At 36.6% G+C, this 25,916-nt stretch overlaps 3 protein-coding genes and 1 pseudogene across 13 annotated transcripts in view; all 4 read right to left on the bottom strand.

Annotated features, from left to right (window-relative positions):
- Positions 1 to 4,456, bottom strand: part of LOC117483973 — an 18,028-nt pseudogene extending 13,572 nt beyond the window's left edge.
- Positions 1 to 12,089, bottom strand: part of LOC117483963 (vascular cell adhesion protein 1-like) — an 18,283-nt gene extending 6,194 nt beyond the window's left edge. For 3 of the 5 annotated variants that reach the window (XM_034132336.1, XM_034132335.1, XM_034132334.1), the window contains exon 1: positions 182 to 300. Coding sequence is in view for 1 of the 5 variants with exons in the window: in XM_034132338.1 (XP_033988229.1) it covers positions 4,564 to 4,869; positions 4,943 to 5,308; positions 5,433 to 5,478 (718 nt within the window). In the remaining 4 variants the exon portion in view is untranslated. Of the gene's footprint in view, positions 1 to 181; positions 301 to 4,563; positions 4,870 to 4,942; positions 5,309 to 5,432; positions 5,491 to 6,121; positions 6,189 to 12,066 lie in introns of those variants that run through there. The other 2 variants (XM_034132338.1, XM_034132337.1) reach the window with 2 other exon arrangements.
- On the bottom strand, positions 9,106 to 24,688 carry LOC117483961 (sialoadhesin-like). Of its 7 annotated transcripts, none has more exons than XM_034132329.1 (8): positions 24,665 to 24,688; positions 15,805 to 15,854; positions 15,269 to 15,658; positions 14,594 to 14,899; positions 14,259 to 14,522; positions 13,771 to 13,864; positions 13,662 to 13,701; positions 9,106 to 9,502 (listed from the first exon to the last, which is right to left on the bottom strand). In XM_034132329.1, exons 2-8 carry the CDS (start codon positions 15,842 to 15,844, stop codon positions 9,239 to 9,241), a joined length of 1,398 nt encoding a protein of 465 aa, XP_033988220.1. In that variant the 5' UTR covers positions 15,845 to 15,854; positions 24,665 to 24,688; the 3' UTR covers positions 9,106 to 9,238. The 7 variants fall into 7 exon arrangements, with proteins under 7 accessions (XP_033988220.1, XP_033988219.1, XP_033988218.1 ...); XM_034132328.1 differs by lacking the exon at positions 24,665 to 24,688 and adding an exon at positions 17,701 to 18,226; XM_034132327.1 differs by lacking the exon at positions 24,665 to 24,688 and adding an exon at positions 16,112 to 16,150.
- LOC117483970 (sialic acid-binding Ig-like lectin 6) lies at positions 21,317 to 25,856 on the bottom strand. The gene is made up of 8 exons (XM_034132354.1): positions 25,768 to 25,856; positions 24,368 to 24,417; positions 23,844 to 24,221; positions 23,179 to 23,484; positions 22,847 to 23,107; positions 22,226 to 22,310; positions 22,112 to 22,151; positions 21,317 to 21,940 (listed from the first exon to the last, which is right to left on the bottom strand). Exons 2-8 carry the CDS (start codon positions 24,405 to 24,407, stop codon positions 21,677 to 21,679), a joined length of 1,374 nt encoding a protein of 457 aa, XP_033988245.1. The 5' UTR covers positions 24,408 to 24,417; positions 25,768 to 25,856; the 3' UTR covers positions 21,317 to 21,676.
- Positions 25,857 to 25,916: the final 60 nt, after the last annotated feature.

Below are 25,916 nucleotides of genomic sequence, written 5' to 3' on the forward strand. Positions count from 1 at the left end.
ACTTCAACATGTTATTCACTAAGGTTTAGGGTCATATTTAAAGACCATAGTACAATTTAGTATTTACAGAAATCTGAATTTTAAGTGGCACACTCAGGCAAATCAATACGAAATAGATTATTTATCCTATACCAAAAATACCTGAAAAATGTTGTAGAAAGCATTGAAATTATTGTCTTACCAAAATGTTGATTCAGGAAGTAATGTAAGGTGTCCAACAAATGTACTACAGTATTTAGTCTTGCGAGACAAAAGGAAGTGGAGACACACACACCAGGCTTTTGTATCTGCTAGATGCCACCTCATGAGTCTCATGAGTCACCTCCTTAGTCTCTCTGCTAATATCCTATTTTTATTTTCATCACACCTCTCACTGCATCCTGTAAGTCACTCCTTCTTAATGTGGAACATATAAGGCAAATCAATACAGCATTTTCTTTCAGTAAAAGTGAACTGAACGTCTTCCTGCTCTCTTTGTGACTCAGGATGTTTGTAACTCGACCACACGGTTGACAGTCTGCTTCTGCTGCGTCCTGAAAAATAAGAGGGGAGTTTACTGTAACTTAAGAGATTTAGTATCTGTAAAGATTAAAAATAGTTGCAGCATGTCATTTGTGTAGCCACAGAATAACAGTTATGTCTCAGGGCCTCACAACACCATACACTGTACAGCAGACGGAGCAATCAACCAAATAACTAAAAAGACCCTTTAAAGGTCACCTTTTATGCAAAATCCACTTTTTCCTGTCTTTAATACATAAACATGTCTCTCTTCTGTGTTAAGAGATTCTGAAAGTTTCAGGAAAATGGATTCCCTCTCTTTTTGTCCTGATCCTTTTATATAAAAACCTGTCTGAAAATGAGCTGATCACATTTTGGCCACTTTGTGATGTCATAATGGTTTTTTGGGTTGTACAACCATTAGCCAATAACCAACCAAGGTAACACCCCCCCCCCCCCCCCCCCCCCCCACCTTGTCACCTGAATCTCCTCCTAGAGCACCATTGTGTTTGTTCAAACCAATCACTTCTCAGAGGGGCGTGGCCAGCAGCCGCTCATTAGCATTTAAAGCTACAGACACAGAATCAGCACTTTTGAAGAGTAGTATGAAGCTGCAGCGTCGGAGGCTGCAGTCTCAGGACCGCACTCCCAGGACCCTAGTTGTTTTGCAACATCGCCACCTAGTGAGCAGGAGACATGAATATGAACGACAACGCAGAGAGTGTTAGTAGTGTGAAGTGCTTTTAAAGTTTTGTTTGTTTAACATTAATAACAATTCCGGTGTCTTTAAATGAAGTGTGATTAGCTAACATTAACTATGATAGTCTTAAGGCAATACAAACAAACATCTGTTAGCTTATGATAGCCTCAAACAGTATTAAAGGCACTAAAAACAATTATTCGTTAGCTATAGCTTTCGGCAAAAGCATTATTAGCAAAAGCATTAGCTTCGTTAGCATATTTGATTATTTGTTTAATGAAACTGTAGCGTGATTTTGGCAAGCCCAACTAGGTGTCCTACATTAATTGTTGATTTAATCACTAATTACAGTAAGAGTGTGAGTAATGTGAATCATGTTGTTTGTTTAAAGTTAACAACTATTCTGGTGTATTCAATTGGACAGCAATACAAGCAACACGTGGTAAATGTCATCTGTTAGCCTATGATGACTCACTGCAAAACCAACTGTTAGCCTTTTTGTTTATTTGTTTAATGAAACCGTATATTATGGTTATGTTATTTAGCAGAGGCTTTTATCCAAAGTGACTCACCAAAAACATAAAATAACCATAATTAACATTAGAATATCAATACAAATAGTTGCATAGTCAGTTACATTACTTATTACATTTTTAACAGGGTAATTAGTCATCTGTAACCTACTACATTTAAAAAAAGTAAACTTCCCAACCCTGATCATTAATTATAGTCAGCTAATTAATTAAACTTCAGAGGATGACAAAAGCATGTCAATATGATCTGTCTGTCCGCTACATTAAATCAGCAGTAGCCTAAGTTCTGTCTTCAGTGTAAATGCTTCTTTAATAGTCATTGTATTACTATTTGAATTCATTGTAAATAATCTTAACTGTGCTGACTGCCTGTTTACTGTTTATCAGACAGTCTCATCATTTTGACATGTTTTGTAATATTGCATGAGGTGTTTTAGTCAGTTATTATGTCGGCCTATTCTGTAGGTTAGAATATTATGAAGTTGATTGACTAAGAGTAAGGTCAGCTAAATTAAGGAAGGTTTTGTTCTTTTTCTGTCTGAATTGTAATTTTCTTATGACATTCTACTTCAGGTGTCGTCAACTGGAATATCTTCACAGAGGGACACAAACAGGAATTTAGGAAGGCCTACCAAATTTCCATGGGCTTTCAGTGTGACAACCTGTATAAGGACGTTGGCACAGGCTACCGGGGAAGTGGACGGCGAGGAATATTACAGGGTTTTTACTCAGAAGAGGGCTTCCCGGGGTACTGCAGCTGGAGCTGTTTTCTGGTGGTTGAGGGAACAGCAGACCCCGCCTCACCCCAGTGAACAATCCACAGTGTGGAAATTGTGCCCAATAAATACAAATGTATTCTGCACTGAAATGCCTCTCGTCAAATTGCATGTTTATCTTTTGCAGCCTGGTGCATAAACACACTAACAGTTGTTTTTGAGTAATCTAGCACCTCTTCAAAGACACATTTGATTTGATTTATTTCGAACGTGTAATACAATAAAAAATATATATATAATAATAATGAAATGAAACAAGAGAATTATGATACTGTAGAAACATAAGCAGTATCAAATTGATTCAAAGGAGTTTACACTTATTTAACCCCACCCCTTCTCCCAAAAACTAAATTAACAGTTTTGTTTTCTTTTAACAAAATATACATCTAAATGTATGTCTACATACAATATACATTTACAATTATAAATAGATTATATCATTATTACTACAATATATATTTATGTTGTATGTCAAATTTGATAAGACAAATATAAAAGACTATCTTTTTACATCTGACATACAAAATACATTTGTTATTAAAAAACAAAAACATATTAACAACAACTTGTTGTTAATAATAATAATTTAATTTCAGTAAGAAAAACATATTTTCATGCATTTTTAGATGGTTAATAACAAGCATTACAATGTCTAAAGAGACTCGCTGTGTATGAGACTCAATACTCGCTGGTTGTACTTTTGTGGTCATCCAATCCGCTAGGTGGCGATGTTGCAAAACAACTAGGGTCCTGTGAGTGCGGTCCTGAGAGTGCAGCCTCCGACGCTGCAGCTTCATACTATTGCTTTTGAAACAGGGCTGAAACAGAGGGGATTATGGGATGCTGCAATGATCTGTTTGGTATTTCAGCCAAACACTTCAGAGACATGTTTTGTGTATATCTGAGATCTATAATATATTGTTGAAAAAGAGTATCATAGGGGATCTTTAAAGAATAAGTTGAAATATGCACACTACAACGCACACATATACACAATAATGTTTGCTATATCATCTTTACAAGGTGATACTACGTTAATGTTGTGTTAGAGCTTGTTGGACAGCACTCAAAATAAATGAATGCAGGTTTAAAGTTTGACTTGATTTTTATTGGGGAACACTTGTATTTGTCTATGATTATGTTTTCTTGGTATTTATGTCTGATGTTCTGTTATCAGCAATCTGTGTTTTAATGGACCCATTCATATAATTGTTATAGCAAACATGTTACCTTTTTACACTTCCATCAGACATGGAGCAACATTAGCCTTCATTTGGAGTCACACGTCTGATAACTGAAGAATATTCATCTAATATTTGTTGCTCCTAAGCTGCTAAACACTCCATTTGTCACCAGCTAACATCAAGGCTGCGGTATAAGGTAACATAACCAGATGTTTTAGTTATTTTCATTGCTTTTACCTGCTTCAAAATCAATAGTGAATATTTGTAAATGCCTGCACCCAGCTCTGATGTCTCAGTAGTGAAATGTGCTGCTTTGCATGTGATGTCACTTCTGTTAAAAAGTATAATCATTGGAGGATAATCCCTTCTTAATTAAGCACATCCAAACACAAGAAAAACTACAAATAAACCCTAGTTTATTGATCCCTAAGAACTAAATTAGGAATTATTTTCAGTTGGATTTTTTTGGTTGTCATGCAGGCAGTTAAATGTGTCCAATATGAAATACCTCTCCTCGTCTGGTGGATACCTCCTCTGGTTCAGAAGAGCGTCTTGATCTAAACCAGCTGGAAAAAAAATAAAAACATTTTTGTTTTGTTTATGTTGTGATAATAATGATCTACAGCCAAATATACACATTAGTGTGTAGCTGTATATGTCATATGACAGGACAATTTGTCTCACCATTCAAAGATGACCATTGTACTGACGAGCATTATGATTCCCAGGATCTTGAGTATCAAATGAACATCTAGGCCTACCGTCCCAATCTGTTGATCACCTGCAACCCAACAGCATCTGAGGAAAATGTGAGATTAACTTAATCAAAATAATACCATCATGTGCAGACAATCACAGGTTGTTCTTACATGAAACATGGAGAGTCTTTGTCTCCTCTGCTGTCTTCACATCTTTCCCTTCATTCACAGGATAGTTGGCTGAGCAGGTGATGTTGAATCCATCATGTTGGTCTGTCAGAGTGAGGGTCTTCTGGATCTTAGTCGTGAAGGTCCGATCTGGGTTTTCCTCAATTGTGTTGGGAGGGTCTTGTTGGAGCGTCCAGGTGAGTTTAGGAGGGGAGTGTGGACAGGGAGCTGGAGCTGAGCAGGTTACAGTGACAGACTCCGCCTCCTTCAGATCACCTGGGATCTCAATGGTGGGGCTCGGAGGAGAATCTGTGCAGGTTTAATACACAATTAGTATTTAATCGTTCTGTTTTCGCTATAACATTATGATAAAAAACCTTACCTTTAACTGTTATTTGAATAGGATCGTCAGAAGCAGTTGCTTTAAATGTTTTCTTCTTAAATCTGAAGAAGTATTTGTTTGAGTAACTTGTGTTTAAACTGGAAAACAGAGTGTTGCAGTTGTTCTCACTCAGGTTTCCAGTGATATTCATTGGATAGGTGTTCTTTGCCTTATTACTGTTAAAAATCACATTTTCTGGATGTTCTCCAAGGTGCTCATGGGTGATTTTAATCAACATTCCAATTCTGTTATCAATCTTAATTTCTTCTGTAGCACTAAATGTACACGGGATGTGTAAACAGGATCCACTCAGTGCCTCCATCTCCTTCGGTGCAGTAATGGAAAGGTCTGTGCAATCCATAGAACCTGTCAAACCAGACTCATGATGAATATGAGGTTAGAAAAATCAGCATGAATAGACAAACTAAATATACCTCAGCAGCGGGATGTTGCATGTTTTTCCGGCACCAATGTTGGTAGACAAGCTCACCTGAAATAAAGAGGATGTGGAGTATCACGATTTCTGTTGCAGACATGGCTCCCAGCTCCTAAGTTGGAAAACAAAAACAATAACTTTGACACTGTTTAAACAAGTTTTAGAGCTGGTACAAACCGGAGTCATCGTGTTGAACAGAGAAACTGATGCTAAAAATCTAAACGCTGATGCAAATGATTCCTTCTCAGGTCTTAAAGGTGGGGTATGACATTTTGGAGAAACCAGCTCGAGTGCGCTAGAATTTGAAACTACACAGCCGGAAAAAATCAGCCTCTTCCTTACAGAGCCCCTCCTCCAACACACACGAACGCGCACATGACCAATGACGGCACGAGATAAGTTTGTGCACAGATGGAAGGCTGACAGGCAGGTAGGCCATCCAGTTATTTTAGCCGGGCCGGCTCAGATGATTGGTCGTGCTTTTTACAGCGCCACGGCTTCCACAAATGACATTTTGTTATGTATTTATTGTCAAAGCATTTAAGATATTCATTGCTATCGGGATGTTAAGAGCATTCCATGGAATATAACAAAAAGTTTTTCTGAAATAAATTACATACTCCACCTTTAATTCTGACCAAAAAAAAGGATCAAATTAAATATTAGATCATATAATGTTTGTTTTTTTAGTTCATGAAAAGTAATTTTTAACATAATATAATACAATCTGGAAATGTTCTTACCAAAAAATCCTATATGAAAAAGAGAGATGCGATGAGACTCTTCTGTGGGAAATGAATATCAGAGGGTGAATTTGAGCTTAAATATAAATAACCAACTTCCTTGTTTAGGGTGTAATTTAACCCCGGGGATACTTCCTGTGTTTCAGCTCCACGCAGAAATCCTGCTGGTTTAGTGGTACCAGTGACCTACATTAAAAAAACAGGAAGTACATGTGAAACATCAGAAATACTTTATTCTTCCCGCAGTGGGAACAATTACAGCAAAGTAGAAGAGTTACATATTATATAAAAAGGCAAGTTAAAAATAAATGTAATAATAAATAAATAGACTATGGTAAAACAAATATGCAGCAGTGTCTAAAAATAATATATCACATTAAAAAACAGAATACTGCAAAAAAAACATTCTAGCTCTTTATGCAGAATACAACATATATCATTAGAATATTTTAAATTGAAATATTATTAATTTGTGGCATTACATTATTTAAAATATAATATTCTTCTGTTTTTATCACTAATTCATGACTTATTTTAATGTAGTATTGTGTTATTGTGGAGCAAATGTAAGATACTTTCTTTGCAACTGGGTAGATGAGTTGAATATTACAAATTCATATCACATTCTTTAAATAAAAGTAACTAAATGAAGGGGACAGTACCCTACAATACACCACTGCGTTAGGACCTCCATGTGAGCAACAGTGACACCCAGTGGACACACTCTGTATTACATGATCTGTATTGAAACATAAAACACTGCAACAGAACTCATGCCATGTCCTACATCCAGTGGTGTAAAGTAACTAAGTACATTTACTACTGTAAGTACTTCACTTAAGTGCAATTTTGAGGTACTTGTATTTTGAGTATTTCAATTTTCCGCTACTTTATACTTCTACTCCACTACAATTCAGAGGTCAATTGTGTACTTTTACACCACTACATGTATTTAATACCTTTAGTTACCTTGCAGATTTGGATTAATGATGTGAAATATATTTACACATTTAGTCTTGTTTTTGTAAATTGTGTTTATTTGATGGATTCATTTTTATTAAGTAGCATACTGTACATTTGCACCTCTTTAATTTGGAAGCCCCTGATAGCTTTGCATCTTCCTCTGTATCATTATAAAATAGGCAACAATACACATATTTAGCTATAATCAATGAATATTTTAACACTGTAAAAACTTCAAGATCCCCCCAGCTGTCATCAGATTGTGATTCAAATCAAATCAAATCAAGTTTTATTTATATAGCACATTTTTAAAACGATTTTTGGTCTAGCCAAAGTGCTGTATAATAATTACCTTACAGAAAGGACACTTTACAGCAAATATAACAGCACAGTTTGTGCAGAATATCAGTGTGAAAAAACGACACCCTCTGTCCTTAGACCCTCACATCGTACAAGGAAAAACTTCCGGAGAAAAAAACCACAGTTTAAGGGGAAATTAATACGATGCTAAATCTTGATTGGTGCACAGAAAGAGGTGACATCATATTTTCCAACCTAAGCCACACCCACGTCAAACTAGTGAGAGCCTCCATGGAAAAAAGACTCATGTGAATTTCAAAACTGATAAAAGTTATGTCAAAAAAGATAAATAAATATATACATGCTTCATAAATAATGAAATTGAATACGATACCCTACTATATAATTATAATACTTTATATTTTTTCAAGTTGGGAAGTGTTTTAAGCATTACTTCAACTTAAACAAAAAATTAAATACCTGTTGGTTTATTTTGTGAAATGACCTTTACACAAAAATACACATCATTTCTCAGATCATATCTCGAGTGAAAATAACAGATGGTTGACTAAACCAGATAATTAAGATAATTTAAAATGTTAACTTCCTATTTTATTCGTCATCGTCTAACTTTACTTCTGATAGTCTGATGATTTTGATTTGACAAGGCCTAACAACTCCCCTTTCTTTGTTTATTTCTATGAATAAATGGCACTCTCTTAGTAATACTTGCAAACTAAATGTAAAATGTTGGGTTAAAAAATGCAGTTTGTTGCATAGCAGGGCCTTTTATTAAAGCGCCAAAAATGGATTTTTAAGAACAATAAATACTATAAATATGACACTTTAAATATATTTTCATTTCATTTCAAACCTTTATTTAACCAGATGGTCCCATTGAGATCATAGATCTCTTTTTCAAGGGAGACCTGCAGCATATAGGTTCACATGAAACATAAAACAATAAAGGACATCATACATTATATTTACAGGATACATTTACATAGTTATAGACATTTACAAGTACCCATAGTATCAACGAGCATTTCATTTAGCCTAGCTTTAAAAACATGCAGAGGAATGAAATTGCTCCGTTTCAATTCTTGCTGAAGATTGTTCCAAGCAAGTGGAGCTGCGCACATAAAAGCTGTCTTACCTAAGACAGTCCTTGCTCTTGGCACATCTAACAATACTACATCATGCGATCTCAGACAATAGCTGCTTGCAACTCTCTGTGTTATCAGAGAGCAGATATAATACGGGAGTTTACCCAACAAAGCTTTATAAATAAACATGTACCAATGACTGAGCCTCCGTACAGTAAGTGATGGCAAACCTGCCTTGGAATACAGGGTACAGTGATGAGTAAGTGCTTTACAATTTGTGACAAATCTCAGTGCGCTGTGATAGGCGGCATCTAACTTGATTAGGTAATGGGCTGGTGCATTCATATAGATCAGATCCCCATAGTCCAGCACAGGTCAAAAGGTCACAGAGACTAGCCTTTTCCTGGCCTCAAGTGAGAAACAGGACTTGTTTCTGAAAAAGAAACCGAGCCTAACCCTCAGCTTTTTAAGCAGGTTATTGACATGAAGTTTAAAAGTAAGACAATCATCAAGCCAGATACCAAGGTATTTATAACAGGCAACCACTTGTAGTACTTGTCCTTGCATAGTAACAATATCTAAAACAGGCTCTGGTGTCTTTTTAGCTTTTGAAAAAAGCATTACCTTGGTTTTATCAACATTTAAAAGAAGCTTAAGTTCATATGGAAAAAACTTCAAGGAAGCAAAAAGGTTTTTGTGGCAATAAAAAAACCTGAATATTTGTCTAAAAACATACATGTCTTTACATTCATTTCTTCTTCACTTGAGCGTAGAGGTCCTCTGGTCTGTTTGCTGTCTCTGACACTTTGACCTGAACGTACAGCGGGTCCTCCGTCTGTCCACCGTCCTGCTCTGAGACAGGGGGACTTTGATTCCTCTGCTTGGAGAAGTCGATCTCTCCGTAGTGGATTTCTTCTCCTGTTTCTGTTGCTGCAGCTGATTCTTGGACAGCTGTTAGCATCTGCGTATCATTGATTTGTGTCTCATGTTCTCCCCTGATCTGCTCCCCCTGCTGAGAGTTGATACATATAAATAGGAACTCTGATGAAACACCATGACAGTGGTTCATTGTGCCACATTTACTCACAGATAAGGAACTTAGTCAGTGCAGTCTCCAGTCTATTTAAGAAAGTATTCACAACACATATATGTACTGCACATTTGAGTATTTCCCCACCTGTGACTGTTCTTGAGTTGTATGTTTGGACTTCAACCACCTGGAAGAGATAAAGAGCGGTCAGCTTCATGTAATAGACTTTGATATTAAATTGATTTGATTTACTTACCAAACAGCAACAGCAAAACAGATGAGTATCATGATCCCAATGATCCCCCCAACAACTCCCCCCCATGGTGAAGAGCCATCAGTTCCTACAGGAAAAAAAACATTCATGGCTATAATCCAGATTTCATGTAGAGCTTGACTTCATACAGTATTTAGGAAACACAGACAATGATGAAGCTGAAACTCAAAAAAAATTCTCAGTTGATGAAATTCAGTTTTTTATTTTCTCTCTTCCTCTTTTCACTTTCCTTTCCAATTACAAATCTCTTTTCGTCCTATTTTATGTGGCCTAATTTGATTAAATCCTAACTTATCATTTATAGACCACATTTTTCGATGTAAATGTGTTTTTTAACTTCCAATCAAACCCATTATTCCCATTTTTGCATATATTTACATTGATGCATTAACTGCTTTATCCAACAATACCTGCTCCTATTTCACAAACGTATGCAGTACATTTCTGTGTTTACCTCCGTTAGCCAGATGGATCTTTGGTGATGTTTCTTCACCAAGAGCATTTGTGGCCATGCAGTAATAACGTCCTCCCTCTGTGGCATTAAAGCTCTAAATCTCTCCCTGTGAGACGTTCATGACTCCTTCTTGGCTCTCCTTGAACCAGGTGAAGCTGCTGACGGGAGGCTGGGCTCTGCTGGAGCAGCTCAGCTCCACCCAGCTGCCCACTGACACCGAACCTTAGGGCCGACTGACGGAGGCGAAGGTGTCCTTAGGAGTATCTGAGGAAAATGTGAGATTAACTTCATTAAAATCATACCATCATGTGCTGACACTCACAGGGTGTTCTTACATGAAACATGGAGAGTCTTTGTCTCCTCTGCTGTCTTCACATCTTTCCCTTCATTCACAGGATAGCTGGCAGAGCAGGTGATGTTGAATCCATCCTGTTGGTCTGTCAGAGTGAGGGTCTTCTGGATTTTAGTCGTGAAGGTCCGATCTGGGTTTTCCTCCATTGTGTTGGGAGGGTTTTGTTGGAGAGTCCAGGTGAGTTTAGGAGGGGCGTGTGGACAGGGAGTTGGAGCTGAGCAGGTTACAGTGACAGACTCCGCCTCCTTCAGATCACCTGGGATCTCAATGGTGGGGCTCGGAGGAGAATCTGTGCTTTTACACATTTTAAATGTAAGGATACAGGCCAATACAGTTTTCAACAGTAATCAAAAAATGTACATCTTATTGTAAAACTTGAAAAGAAAGATTAGTCAGCTGCATCCTTAGTAGATGTTGTCATCCACCGGTCACCACATGACCTCATATCTGTGCATGAAGACGGGCATTGTTTTTAATATAATGCATACAATATTATATACTGTAATATATTTGGATTTAGCAGGTTTCAGATATTATGACTTTTTGATTGTCTGAATAATTTCTGTAATAACTGATACATTGATTATCCTAGATGTATAATTTAACAATAAAGGTAAGACTACTACTCCAACAAAAAGTCTCTTACCTTCCACTGTTATTTGAAGAGGATCACATGCAGCTGTTGCCTTAAATGGGCTGTTCTCAATCCTGAAGAAGTATTTGTCTGTGTGAATTTTATTCAAACTAGAAAACAGAGTGGTGCAGTTTCCCTTTTTCAGGTTTCCAGTAATACTCATTGGATATGTTTTAATTGTCCCATCACTGTGGAAAATCCAGTTTTCTTTATTTTTGGAAAATGTGGACTCTTTTTTAATCCACACTACGAAGATTGCTCGTGAGCTGTTGAAGCCCTTATCTGGGTCAGCGCTAAAGTTACACGGGATCAGCAAACAGGATCCACTCAGTGCTTCCATCCGCTTCGGTGTGGTGATGTTAAGGGACTTAGAACAAGTACCTTCAATAAGATGTGGGAGAAAATCTGCAGGAAGAAAAAAGAGCATATTAACAAACTGTGTCTAGCAAATTGTATACAAACTCAGGATGTGAACAAAGGAGTAATTCTGGTATTTCTGCTTTTTCTAAGTAAAGATTGTAAACTATTAAAGTAACAAACATCTCACCTGAAACAAAGAGGACTAGCAGCAACATGTTGGTCACCATATTCAGGATTCTGGATTTACAAACAAAAGATCACTGTTACTTTTCATTTGTAGTAATCATACATATAACGTATTCAGTTTTTACAAAGTGCCTTTTAAAGCAACTTCCCTACTTCAAAGGCACCACAGAAACTTGCCCTGTACAACCAGAGTTAGTTTTTGACACTTTCAATTTAAAGGTGAAATAATTAACAGAAAATATAAAAAATACAATAAAAGACAGAGTTCAGTCAAATGTTTCCTTACCACATGAGCCCACAGCTAGAAAGTAAGAAAACGTAAAGTGTTCTGGCTTGAGTCAAACCTTTTTATGTTTAAGGGAACTGAACTAACCACGAGCCGCTGTAATATAAAGAAAGATGATTTGCTGTTGAAGAAATGTTTCCCTTTTATGGAGGCAAAACGAGTAGAAATCACATGACTACATTTACTGCACTTTTCCTGTGATAAAAGATGAACACCACCCTTAACAGAGGTAGAACAACGCACAATCATGTTTTTTTTTGTTAATTTAATGTTTAGTTTTTAAAGTGGATGGTTGTAAAAAATGTGGTTGATGTTTGGAACCCTTCCATAGCCGAAAACAGTGAAAATGTAGTCTTCTCCAAAGGGGGCCATGTATGCCTTATCACATGTTTCTCTGGAAATAGTGACCAGAATGCCATCACCTTTGAACTAGTCTGTCATTATTAAAACAATCACACACATATTTAATTCAAATGTACCAGAGATTGTTCTCTTCTTTCTTAAAAGTAGGAAGTAAGGAAGTGAGACATTTTTAGGTTTCAAAGGACATGAGTCATGCCGTGAACAAAAATAATGACATATTTCAAGAGCAGGAAATATTAACTTTATTTTATTCACAATGTTGATTCTTACCATTTTAATTATCAAAATATATCATCATAAAAACAGTAACTTAGATATCTGATTGTATTTGTATGCATATAACTCAAAGCCTCTGCACAGAATTCTTTTTTAACCCCTGATGTGTTTTTAATTTAACACAGTTCACATGCATCCAACAGAAATACAAGTTAAGCAAATACAAGGTATAAGAACAAAATAAAAATCATGTTCCATGATTACGTTTAACGTGAGACAAATGAATGAAGAACTTTTTACTTGTGTGTGTATTTAATGGAGACAAAGAGCAGGAAACACTTCAACATGTTATTCACTAGGTTTTGGGTCATATTTAAAGACCATAGTACCATTTAGTATTTACAGAAATCTGAATTTTAAGTGGCACACTCAGGCAAATCAATACGAAATAGATTATTTATCCTATACCAAAAATACCTGAAAAATGTTGTAGAAAGCATTGAAATTATTGTCTTACCAAAATGTCAATTCAGGAAGTAATGTAAGGTGTCCAACAAATGTTCTACAGTATTTAGTCTTGCGAGACAAAAGGAAGTGGAGACACACACACCAGGCTTTTGTAGCTGCTAGATGCCACATCATGACCGATATTTAGTCTCTCTGCTAATATCCTATTTTTATTTTCATCACACCACTCACTGCAATCCTGTAAGTCACTCCTTCTTAATGTGGAACATATAAGGCAAATCAATACAGCATTTTCTTTCAGTAAGAGTGAACTGAACGTCTTCCTGCTCTCTTTGTGACTCAGGATGTTTGTAACTCGACCACACGGTTGACATAGTCTGCTTCTGCTGCGTCCTGAAAAATAAGAGGGGAGTTTACTGTAACTTAAGAGATTTAGTAACTGTAAAGATTAAAAATAATGTGATGTCATTTGTGTAGTCAGAGAATAACAGTTATGTCTCAGGACCTCACAACACATATATGTAATGCAAATTTGAGTATTTCCTCACCTGTGACTGTTCTTGAGTTGTGTGTTTGGACTTCAACCACCTGGAAGAGATAAAGAGCGGTCAGCTTCATGTAATAGATTTGGATATTAAATTGATTTGAGTTACTCACCAAACAGTAACAGCAAAACAGATGAGTATCATGATCCCAATGATCCCCCCAACAACTCCCCCCCATGATGAAGAGCCATGAAGCTGTTTGTCTCCTACAGGAAAAAAAAACATTCGTGACTATAATCCAGATTTCATGTAGAGCTTGACTTCATACAGTATTTAGGAAACACAGACAATGATGAAGCTGTTGCAAAACTCAAAATGTTTTCTCAGTTGATGAAATTCTGTTTTTAATTTTCTCTCTTCCTCTTTTCACTTTCCTTTCCAATTACAAATCTCTTTTCGTCCTATTTTATGTGGCCTACATTTGATGAAATCCTAACTTATCATTTATAGACCACATTTTTCGATGTAAATGTGTTTTTTAACTTCCAATCAAACTCATTATTCCCATTTTTGCTTATATTTACATTGATGCATTAACTGCTCTATCCAACAATACCTGCTCCTATTTCACAAACGTTTGCAGTACATTTCTGTGTTTACCTCCGTTAGCCAGCTGGATCTTTGGTGAGGTTTCTTTACCAAGAGCATTTGTAGCCACACAGTAATAACGTCCTCCCTCTGTGGCATTAAAGCTGTAAATCTGTCCCTGTGAGACCTTCATGTCTCCATCTTGGCTCACCTTGAACCAGGTGAAGCTGCTGACGGGAGGCTGGGCTCTGCTGGAGCAGCTCAGCTCCACCCAGCTGCCCGCTGACACCGAACCTGAGGGCGGACTGACGGAGGCGGAGGTGTCCTTAGGAGCATCTGAGGAAAATGTGAGATTAACTTCATTCAAATCATACCATCATGTGCAGACAATCACAGGGTGTTCTTACATGAAACATGGAGAGTCTTTGTCTCCTCTGCTGTCTTCACATCTTTCCCTTCATTCACAGGATAGCTGGCAGAGCAGGTGATGTTGAATCCATCATGTTGGTCTGTCAGAGTGAGGGTCTTCTGGATCTTAGTCGTGAAGGTCCGATCTGGGTTTTCCTCCATTGTGTTGGGAGGGTCTTGTTGGAGAGTCCAGGTGAGTTTAGGAGGGGAGTGTGGACAGAGAGCTGGAGCTGAGCAGGTTACAGTGACAGACTCCGCCTCCTTCAGATCACCTGGGATCTCAATGGTGAGGCTCGGAGGAGAATCTGTGCTTTTACACATTTTAAATGTAAGGATACAGGCCAATACAGTTTTCAACAGTAATCAAAAAATGTACATCTTGTTGTAAAATGTGAAAAGAAAGGTCAGTCAGCTGCATCCTTTATCGAGATGTCACTCACTCATATCTGTGCATGTAGACGTGCATTATTTGTAATAGTAATACATACAATATTATACTATATACTGTAATATATTTGGATTGAAAATATGATATGGAACCATTCTTTCAGCAGGTTTCAGATATTATGACTTTTTGATTGTCTGAATAATTTCTGTAATAACTGATACATTGATTATCCTAGATGTATAGTTTAACAATAAAGGTATGACTACTCCAACAAAAAGTCTCTTACCTTTCACTGTTATTTGAAGAGGATCACATGGAGCTGTTGCCAGAAATGGGCTGTTCTCAATCCTGAAGAAGTATTTGTTTGTGTGAATTTCTTCCAAAGTAGAAAACAGAGTGGTGCAGTTTCCCTGTCTCAGGTCTCCTGTAATACTCATTGGATATCTGTTGATTGTCCCATCACTGTGGAAAATCACATTCTTTGGTTTTTGGTCAAATGTGGACTCTTTTTTCATCCACACTCCAAAGATTTCTCGTGAGCTGTTGAAGCCCACATCTGGGTCAGCGCTGAAGATACACGGGATCAGCAAACAGGATCCACTCAGTGCTTCCATCTGCTTCGGTGTGGTGATGCGAAGGTGCTCACAAGCACCTTCAACAAGATGTGGGAGAAAATCTGCAGGAAGAAAAAAGAGCATATTAACAAACTGTGTCTTGTAAGCAAATTGTATACAAACTCAGGATGTGAACAAAGGAGTCATTCTGGTATTTCTGCTTTTTCTAAGTAAAGATTGTAAACTATTAAAGTAACAAACATCTCACCTGAAACAAACAGGACTAGCAGCAACATGTTGGTCACCATATTCAGGATTCTGGATCTGCAAACACAAGATCACTGTTACTTTTCATTTGTGTTAATCATATATATCACATATTCAGTTTTTACAAAGTGCCTTTTCAAGCAACTTCCCTTCTTCAATGCACCACAGAAACTTGCCCTGTACAACCAGGGTTAGTTAGCAAGCAAGTTAGTTACAGTAGCAATTTGCATTTAAAGGCCTCTGCAGAGCTGTGCTTTAAAATAAATATTACAAATACAATAGAAGAGTTCAGTAAAATGTTTCCTTACCACACGAGCCCACAGGGAACTGAACTAACCCCTAGCTGCTGTAATATAAAGAAAGAGGATTTGAGAAATGTTTCCCTTTTTTAGAGCCAAAACTGCTAGAAATAACATGACTACATTTACTGCAGTTTTTACCAACGCTGCACTTTTCCTGTGATAAAAGGGGAACAAACCACCCCTAACCGAGGTAAAACAAAGCACAATCATGTGGATGGTTGTATAAGAAATATTTTATTTGCCATTTTGGTCCATAGCCAAACATAGTGAAAATGTATTCTTCTCTTGTAGCTCTGTAAGTAATGATCAGAGTCAATACATTTGGACTGGATGTTAACAGAGACAATAAAGTAAAGATTTCATCAATACCTTTTACTATCTTTGTTATACTCTGTATTTAAACACACATGAATAATAGGTGGAAAATAAATTGGCAATTAAAAATCCAAAAGGTATGTATTTACTTTTCTGTTATTCTGTTATTATTAAAGTAAGGAGCCAAATCACCAACTTCATTAATTATTAAGTACCAGAGACTGTTCTCTTTTCTTAAAAGTAGGAAGGAAGTCAGTGTCATGTCTCGGAAACTTATTATGAAAGTTTATTCTTTATATTAGTTTTGTCATGTCCCGTTGTCCTGTGCCCTCTGTCTTATTGTGAAAAGTAATTCTCCCTCTCGTTTCAGAACTCCATGCTCCCCGCCCCTATGTGTCTCCTGTGTTCGTGATTGCTTACTCCGCCCTGATTGTTTCCACCTGTTCCCCTCACCTTGTGTGTATATTGTGTTAGTCCCCACCTGTCCAGTGCCAGTTCGTTTCTCATTCATGACTACGCTCAAGCCTGCTCCATGGTCGTATCCCGTTTCTCATGCTCCTGATATCTGCTGATAGTTTTTCCTCTAAAGAGTGATTTTGTGTTTCCTTGTTTTGTTACTGTGCTTAAACCAGTAAAGTCTTTATTTTTGGATACCACCCGAGTCTGAGTTGTGCATTTGAGTTCATGCCACAAAGTTCACCCCTTGACAGTCAGATGTTTAGGTTTCAAAGGACATGAGTCATGTCGTGAACAAAAATAATGACATATTTCAAGAGCAGGAAATATTAACTTTATTTTATCCACAATGTTGATTCTTACCATTTTAATTATCACATGTTATCATCATCAACACAATAACTTAGATATCTGAATGTATTTGTATGCATAACATTCAAAGCTTCTGCACAGAATTCTTTTTTAACTCCTGATGTGTTTTTTATTTAACACAGTTCACATGCATCCAACAGAAATACAAGTTAAGCAATTACAAAGTAAAAGAACAAAATAAAAATCATGTGCCATGATTACGTTTAACGTGAGACAAATTAATGAAGAACTTTTTACTTTTGTGTGTATTTAATGGAGACAAAGAGCAGGACACACTTCAACATGTTATTCACTGGTTTAGGGTCATATTTAAAGACCATAGTACCATTTAGTATTTACAGAAATCTGAATTTTAAGTGGCACACTAAGTCAAATAATTACGAAATACATTTTTTATCCTAAACCAAAAATACCGAAAAATGTTGTAGAAAGCATTGAAATTATTGTCTTACCAAAATGTGCAATTCAGGAAGTAATGTAAGGTGTCCAACAAATGTACTACAGTATTTAGTCTTGTAGAAAAAAGGACCCATATTTCGTCTCGGTGCTAATATCCTGTTTTTATTTTCATCACACCACTCACTGCAATCCTGTAAGCCACTCCTTCTTAATGTGGAACATATAAGGCAAATCAATACAGCATTTTCTTTCAGTAAAAGTGAACTGAACGTCTTCCTGCTCTCTTTGTGACTCAGGATGTTTGTAACTCGACCACACAGTTTACATATTCTGCTTCTGCTGCGTACTGAAAAATAAGAGGGGAGTTTACAGTAACTTAAAGAGATTCAGTATCTGTAAAGATTAAAAATAGTTGCAACATGTCATTTGTGTAGCCACAGAATAACAGTTATGTCTCAGGACCTCACAACACCATACACTGTACAGCAGACGGAGCAATCAACCAAATAACTAAAAAGACCCTTTAAAGGTCACCTTTTATGCAAAATCCACTTGTTCATGTCTTTTATACATAAACATGTGTCCCCTCTGTGTTAAGAGATTCTGAACGTTTCAGGAAAATAGATTCCCTCTCTTTTTGTCCTGATCCTTTTATATAAAAACCTGTCTGAAAATGAGCTGATCAGATTTTGGCCACTTTTTGATGTCATAATGTTTTTTTGGGTTGTACAACCACTAGCCAATAACCAACCAAGGTAACTCCCGCCGACCTTATCACCTGAATCTCCTCCAAGAACATTGTATTTGTTCAAACCAATCACTTCTCAGAGGGGCGTGGCCAGCAGCAGCTCATTAGCATTTAAAGCTACAGACACAGAATCAGCACTTTTGGAACAGGGCTGAAACAGAGGGGTTTATGGGATGCTGCAATTATCTGTTTGGTATTTCAGCCAAACACTTCAGAGACATGTTTTGTGTATATCTGAGACCTATAATATATTGTTGAAAAAGAGTATCATAGGGGATCTTTAAAGAATAAGTTGAAATGTGCACACTAAAACGCACACATATACACAATAATGTTTGCTATATCATCTTTACAAGGTGATACTACGTTAATGTTGTGTTAGAGCTTGTTGGACTGCACTCAAAATAAATGAATGCAGGTTTAAAGTTTGACTTGATTTTTATTGGGGAATACTTATATTTGTCTATGATTATGTTTTCTTGGTATTTATGTCTGATGTTCTGTTATCAGCAATCTGTGTTTTAATGGAACAATTCATATAATTGTTATTGCAAACATGTTACCTTTTTACACTTCCATCAGACATGGAGCAACATTAGCCTTCATTTGGAGTCACATGTCTGATAACTGGAGAATATTCATCTAATATTTGTTGCTCATAAACTGCTAAACACTCCATTTGTCACCAGCTAACTTCTTACATCACAAGTCTGCGATATAAGGTAACATAACCAGGTGTTTTAGTTATTTTCATTGCTTTAACCTGCTTCAAAATCAATAGTGAACATTCGTAAATGCCTGCACCCAGCTCTGATGTCTCAGTAGTGCGATGTGCTGCTTTGCATGTGATGTCACTACTGTTAAAAAGTATAATCATTGGAGGATAATCCCTTCTTAATTATGCACATCCTAACACAAGAAAAACTACAAATAAACCCTAGTTTATTGATCCCTAAGAACTCAATTAGGAATTATTTTCAGTTGGATTTTTTTGGTTGTCATGCAGGCAGTTAAATGTGTCCAATATGAAATACCTCTCCTCGTCTGGTGGATACCTCCTCTGGTTCAGAAGACCGTCTTGATCTAAACCAGCTGGGAAAAAAGGAAAACATTTTTTTTTTGTTTATGTTGTGATGATAATGATCTACAGCCACATATACAAATTAGTGTGTAGCTGCATATGTCATATCACAGGAGAATTTGTCTCACCATTCAAAGATGACCATTGTACTGACGAGCATTATGATTACCAGGATCTTCAGTATCAAATGAACATCAACCGTCTCAACCTGTTGATCACCTGCAACCCAACAGCATGGTCAGATTCCACTCACTGGGAAACATGAGAACATCTCAAACCAGGACTCCTGCTGCTACCTTCAAATATCAACGCACGTCCTTAGTTTAATTACATTTAATTACGTGTAATTTAACCCCGGGGATACTTCCTGTGTTTCAGCTCCACGCAGAAAGTCCTGCTGGTTTAGTGGTACCAGTGACCTACATTAAAAAAACATGAAGTACATGTGAAACATCAGAAATCCTTTATTCTTCCCGCAGTGGGAACATTTACAGCAAAGTAGAAGAGTTACATATTATATAAAAAGGCAAGTTAAAAATAAAATGTAATAATAAATAAATAGACTATGGTAAAACAAATATGCAGCAGTGTCTAAAAATAATATATCACAATAAAAAAAGAATACTGCAAAAAAACATTCTAGCTCTTTATGCAGGATACAACATATATCATTATAATATTTTAAAAATTGAAATATTATTAATTTGTGGCATTACATTATTTAAAATATGATATTCTTCTGTTTTTATCACTAATTCATGACTTATTTTAATGTAGTATTGTGTTATTGTGGATCAAATGTAAGATACTTTGTTTGCCACTGGGTAGATGAGTTGAATATTACAAATTCATATCACATCCTTTAAATAAAAGTAACTATATGACATTAAATGAAGGGGACAGGACCCTACAATACACCACGGCGTTAGGACCTCCATGTGAGCAACAGTGACACCCAGTGGACACACTCTGTATTACATGATCTGTAATGAAACATAAACACTGCAACAGAACTCATGCCATGTCCTACATCCAGTGGTGTAAAGTAACTAAGTACATTTACTAAGTACTTCACTTAAGTGCAATTTTGAGGTACTTGTATTTTGAGTATTTCAATTTTCTGCTACTTTATACTTCTACTCCACTACAATTCAGAGGTCAATTGTGTACTTTTACTCCACTACATTTATTTAATACCTTTAGTTACCTTGCAGATTTGGATTCATGATGTGAAATATATTTACACATTTAGTCTTGTTTTTGTAAATTGTGTTTATTTGATGGATTCATTTTTATTAAGTAGCATACTGTACATTTGCACCTCTTTAACTTATAGCTTTGCATCTTCCTCTGTATCATTATAAAATAGGCAACAATACACATATTTAGCTATAATCAATTAATATTTTAACACTGTAAAAACTTCAACACCCCCCCAGCTGTCATCAGATGGTGATTAATACGATGCTAAATCTTGATTGGTGCACAGAAACAGGTGACATCATCTTTTCCAACCTAAGCCACACCCACGTCAAACTAGTGAGAGCCTCCATGGAAAAAAGACTCATGTGAATTTCAACTGTTAAAAGTTATGTCAAAAAAAGATAAATAAATATATACATGCTTCATAAATAAATACATAGAATATGATGTAAAATAATGCTACTTTCCAGTTTTTCCACCATATCAGTTGGGAAGTGTTTTAAGTATTATGTCAACTAAAACAAAAAATGTAATACTTGTTAGCTTATTTTTGTAAAATGATCTTTACACAAAAATATACACAAGTTATCCGATCATATCTCGAGAGAAAGGAACATATGGTAAACCAGATAATGAAGATATTTGTACTTCCTGTTTTATTCGTCATCGTCTAACTTTATATCTGATAGTCTGATGAGTTTGATATGAAAGGTCCAGCCAGAGATCAAGTAGCCCTACAACTCCCCTTTCTTTGTTTATTTCTATGAATAAATTGAACTCTTTTAGTAATACTAAATGTAAAATGTTGGGTTAAAAAATGCAGTTTGTTGCATAGCAGGGCCTTTTATTAAAGCAATAAATAACATAAAAGCGCACTTTAAAAAAATCGAAATATGACACTTTAAATATATGGCAAAGAACTTCAAGGTTTGAAGCAAAAAGGTTTTTGTGGCAGAAAAAAACCCTGAAAAATCTAAAAAAATACTTGTCTATACATTCATTTCCTTTTCACTTGAGCGTAGAGGTCCTCTAGTCTGTTTGCTGTCTCTGACACTTTGACCTCAGCGTACAGCGTGTCCTCCGTCTGTCCACCGTCCTGCTCTGAGACAGGGGGACTTATATTCCTCTGCTTGGAGAAGTCGATCTCTCCGTAGTGGATTTCTTCTCCTGTTTCTGTTGCTGCGGCTGATTCTTGGACAGCTGTTAGCCTCTGCGTATCATTGATTTGTGTCTCATGTTCTCTCCTGATCTGCTCCCCCTGCTGAGAAACAGAGTTGAGAAATAGAAATAAGAACTCTGAAGAAACACCATGACAGTGGTTCATTGTGCCACATTTACTCACAGATAAGGAACTTAGTCAGTGCAGTCTCCAGTCTATTTAAGAAAGTATTCACAACATATATATGTACTGCACATTTGAGTATTTCCCCACCTGTGACTGTTCTTGAGTTGTATGTTTGGACTTCAACCACCTGGAAGAGATAAAGAATATAACATATAACATCATGTAATAGATGTGGATATTAAATTGATTTGAGTTACTTACCAAGCAGCAACAGCAAAACAGATGAGTATCATGATCCCAATGATCCCCCCAACAACTCCCCCCCATGGTGAAGAGCCATCAGTTCCTACAGGAAAAAAACCATTTGTGGCTATAATCCAGATTTCATGTAGAGCTTGACTTCATACAGTATTTAGGAAACACAGACAATGATGAAGCTGTTGCAAAACTCAAAATGTTTTCTCAGTTGATGAAATTCTGTTTTTTATTTTCTCTCTTCCTCTTTTCACTTTCCTTTCCAATTACAAATCTCTTTTCGTCCTATTTTATGTGGCCTAATTTAATTAAATCCTAACTTATCATTTATAGACCACATTTTTCTATGTAAATATGTTTTTTAACTTCCAATCAAACTCATTATTCCCATTTTTGCATATATTTACATTGATGCATTAACTGCTTTATCCAACAATACCTGCTCCTATTTCACAAACGTTTGCAGTACATTTCTGTGTTTACCTCCGTTAGCCAGATGGATATTTTTTTCACTTTAGATGCCATTTCTCAAGAGTTTCGTGTAAAACGGTTTAGTAATATAAAAGTAATTTTTGGTTGTTGTAGTGTTCCTTTAAAGGTCATAGTTTGTGGGTCCAGTCCTGTTACCTTTAAGTTTAAGATGGATCATTGTTGACGTTCCATTACCAAGCCCATTTGTGGTTACGCAGTAATAACGTCCTCCCTCTGTGGCATTAAAGCTGTAAATCTCTCCCTGTGAGACGTTCATGACTCCTTCTTGGCTCTCCTTGAACCAGGTGAAGCTGCTGACGGGAGGCTGGGCTCTGCTGGAGCAGCTCAGCTCCACCCAGCTGCCCGCTGACACCAAAGAGGGCGGACTGACGGAGGCGGAGGTGTCCTTAGGAGCATCTGAGGAAAATGTGAGATTAACTTCATTCAAATCATACCATCATGTGCAGACAATCACAGGTTGTTCTTACATGAAACATGGAGAGTCTTTGTCTCCTCTGCTGTCTTCACATCTTTCCCTTGATTCACAGGATAGCTGGCAGAGCAGGTGATGTTGAATCCATCATGTTGGTCTGTCAGAGTGAGGGTCTTCTGGATCTTAGTCGTCAAGGTCCGATCTGGGTTTTCCTCCATTGTGTTGGGAGGGTCTTGTTGGAGAGTCCAGGTGAGTTTAGGAGGGGAGTGTGGACAGGGAGCTGGAGCTGAGCAGGTTACAGTGACAGACTCCGCCTCCTTCAGATCACCTGAGATCTCAATGGTGGGGCTCGGAGGAGAATCTGTGGTTTTACACATTTTAAATGTAAGGATACAGGCCAATACAGTTTTCAACAGTAATCAAAAAATGCACATCTTATTGTAAAACTTGAAAAGAAAGATTAGTCAGCTGCATCCTTAGTAGATGTTGTCATTCACCGGTCACCACATGAGACTCAAATCTGTGCATGTAGACGTGCATTATTTGTAATAGTAATGCATACAATATTATATACTGTAATATATTTGGATTTAGCAGGTTTCAGATATTATGACTTTTTGATTGTCTGAATAATTTCTGTAATAACTGATACATTTATTATCCTAGATGTATAATTTAACAATAAAGGTAAGACTACTACTCCAACAAAAAGTCTCTTACCTTTCACTGTTATTTGAAGAGGATCACATGCAGCTGTTGCCATAAATGGGCTGTTCTCAATCCTGAAGAAGTATTTGTCTGTGTGACTCTTTTTCAAACTAGAAAACAGAGTGGTGCAGTTTCCCTTTTTCAGGTTTCCTGTAATACTCATTGGATATCTGTTGATTGTCCCATCACTGTGGAAAATCACGTTCTTTGGTTTTTGGTCAAATGCGGACTCTTTTTTAATCCACACTCCGAAGATTGCTCGTGAGTTATCTGGGCCAGCGCTGAAGTTACACGGGATCAGCAAACAGGATCCACTCAGTGCTTCCATCTGCCTCGGGGTGGTGATGCGAAGGTGCTCACAAGAACCTTCAACAAGATGTGGGAGAAAATCTGCAGGAAGAAAAAAGAGCATATTAACAAACTGTGTCTTGTAAGCAAATTGTATACAAACTCAGGATGTGAACAAAGGAGTCATTCTGATATTTCTGCTTTTTCTAAGTAAAGATTGTAAACTATTAAAGTAACAAACATCTCACCTGAAACAAAGAGGACTAGCAGCAACATGTTGGTCACCATATTCAGGATTCTGGATTTACAAACAAAAGATCACTGTTACTTTTCATTTGTATTAATCATATATCGATTCAGTTTTTACAAAGTGCCTTTTAAAGCAACTTCCCTACTTCAAAGGCACCATAGAAACCTGCCCTGTACAACCAGTTAGTTTTTGACACTTTCAATTTAAATGCTTCTGCAGTATTATGCTTTGAAATAATTAACAGAAAATATAAAAAATACAATAAAAGACAGAGTTCAGTCAAATGTTTCCTTACCACATGAGCCCACAGCTAGAAAATAAGAAAACGTAAAGTGTTCTGGCTTGAGTCAAACCTTTTATGTTTAAGAGAACTGAACTAACCACGAGCCGCTGTAATCTAAAGAAAGATGATTTGCTGTTGAAGAAATGTTTCCCTTTTATGGAGGCAAAACGAGTAGAAATCACATGACTACATTTACTGCAGTTTTTACCAACGCTGCAGTTTTCCTGTGATAAAAGATGAACACCACCCTTAACAGAGGTAGAACAATGCACAATCATGTTTTTTTTTGTTAATTTAATGTTTAGTTTTTAAAGTGGATGGTTGTAAAAAATGTGGTTGATGTTTGGAACCCTTCCATAGCCGAAAACAGTGAAAATGTAGTCTTCTCCAAAGGGGGCCATGTATGACTTATCACATGTTTCTCTGGAAATATTGACCAGAATGCCATCACCTTTGAACTAGTCTGTCATTATTAAAACAATCACACACATATTTAATTCAAATGTACCAGAGATTGTTCTCTTCTTTCTTAAAAGTAGGAAGTAAGGAAGTGAGACATTTTTAGGTTTCAAAGGACATGAGTCATGCCGTGAACAAAAATAATGACATATTTCAAGAGCAGGAAATATTAACTTTATTTTATTCACAATGTTGATTCTTACCATTTTAATTATCAAAATGTATCATCATCAAAACAGTAACTTAGATATCTGATTGTATTTGTATGCATAACACTCAAAGCTTCTGCACAGAATTCTTTTTTAACCCCTGATGTGTTTTTAATTAACACAGTTCACATGCATCCAACAGAAATACAAGTTAAGCAATTACAAAATAAAAGAACAAAATAAAAATCATGTGCCATGATTACGTTTAACGTGAGACACATTAATGAAGAACTTTTTACTTTTGTGTACAGTACAAACAGTACAAACACTTCAACATGTTATTCACTAAGGTTTAGGGTCATATTTAAAGACCATAGTACCATTTAGTATTTACAGAAATCTGAATTTTAAGTGGCACACTAAGGCAAATAATTACGAAATACATTTTTTATCCTATACCAAAAATACCAAAAAATGTTGTAGAAAGCATTGAAATGATTCTCTTACCAAAATGTGCAATTCAGGAAGTAATGTAAGGTGTCCAACAAATGTTCTACAGTATTTAGTCTTGCGAGACAAAAGGAAGTGGACACACACAGCAGGCTTTTGTAGCTGCTAGTTGCCACCCTCATGACACATATTTCGTCTCTATGCTA

Source organism: Trematomus bernacchii, unplaced genomic scaffold (genome assembly GCF_902827165.1).
Source record: "Trematomus bernacchii unplaced genomic scaffold, fTreBer1.1, whole genome shotgun sequence".
Taxonomy (NCBI): domain Eukaryota; kingdom Metazoa; phylum Chordata; class Actinopteri; order Perciformes; family Nototheniidae; genus Trematomus; species Trematomus bernacchii.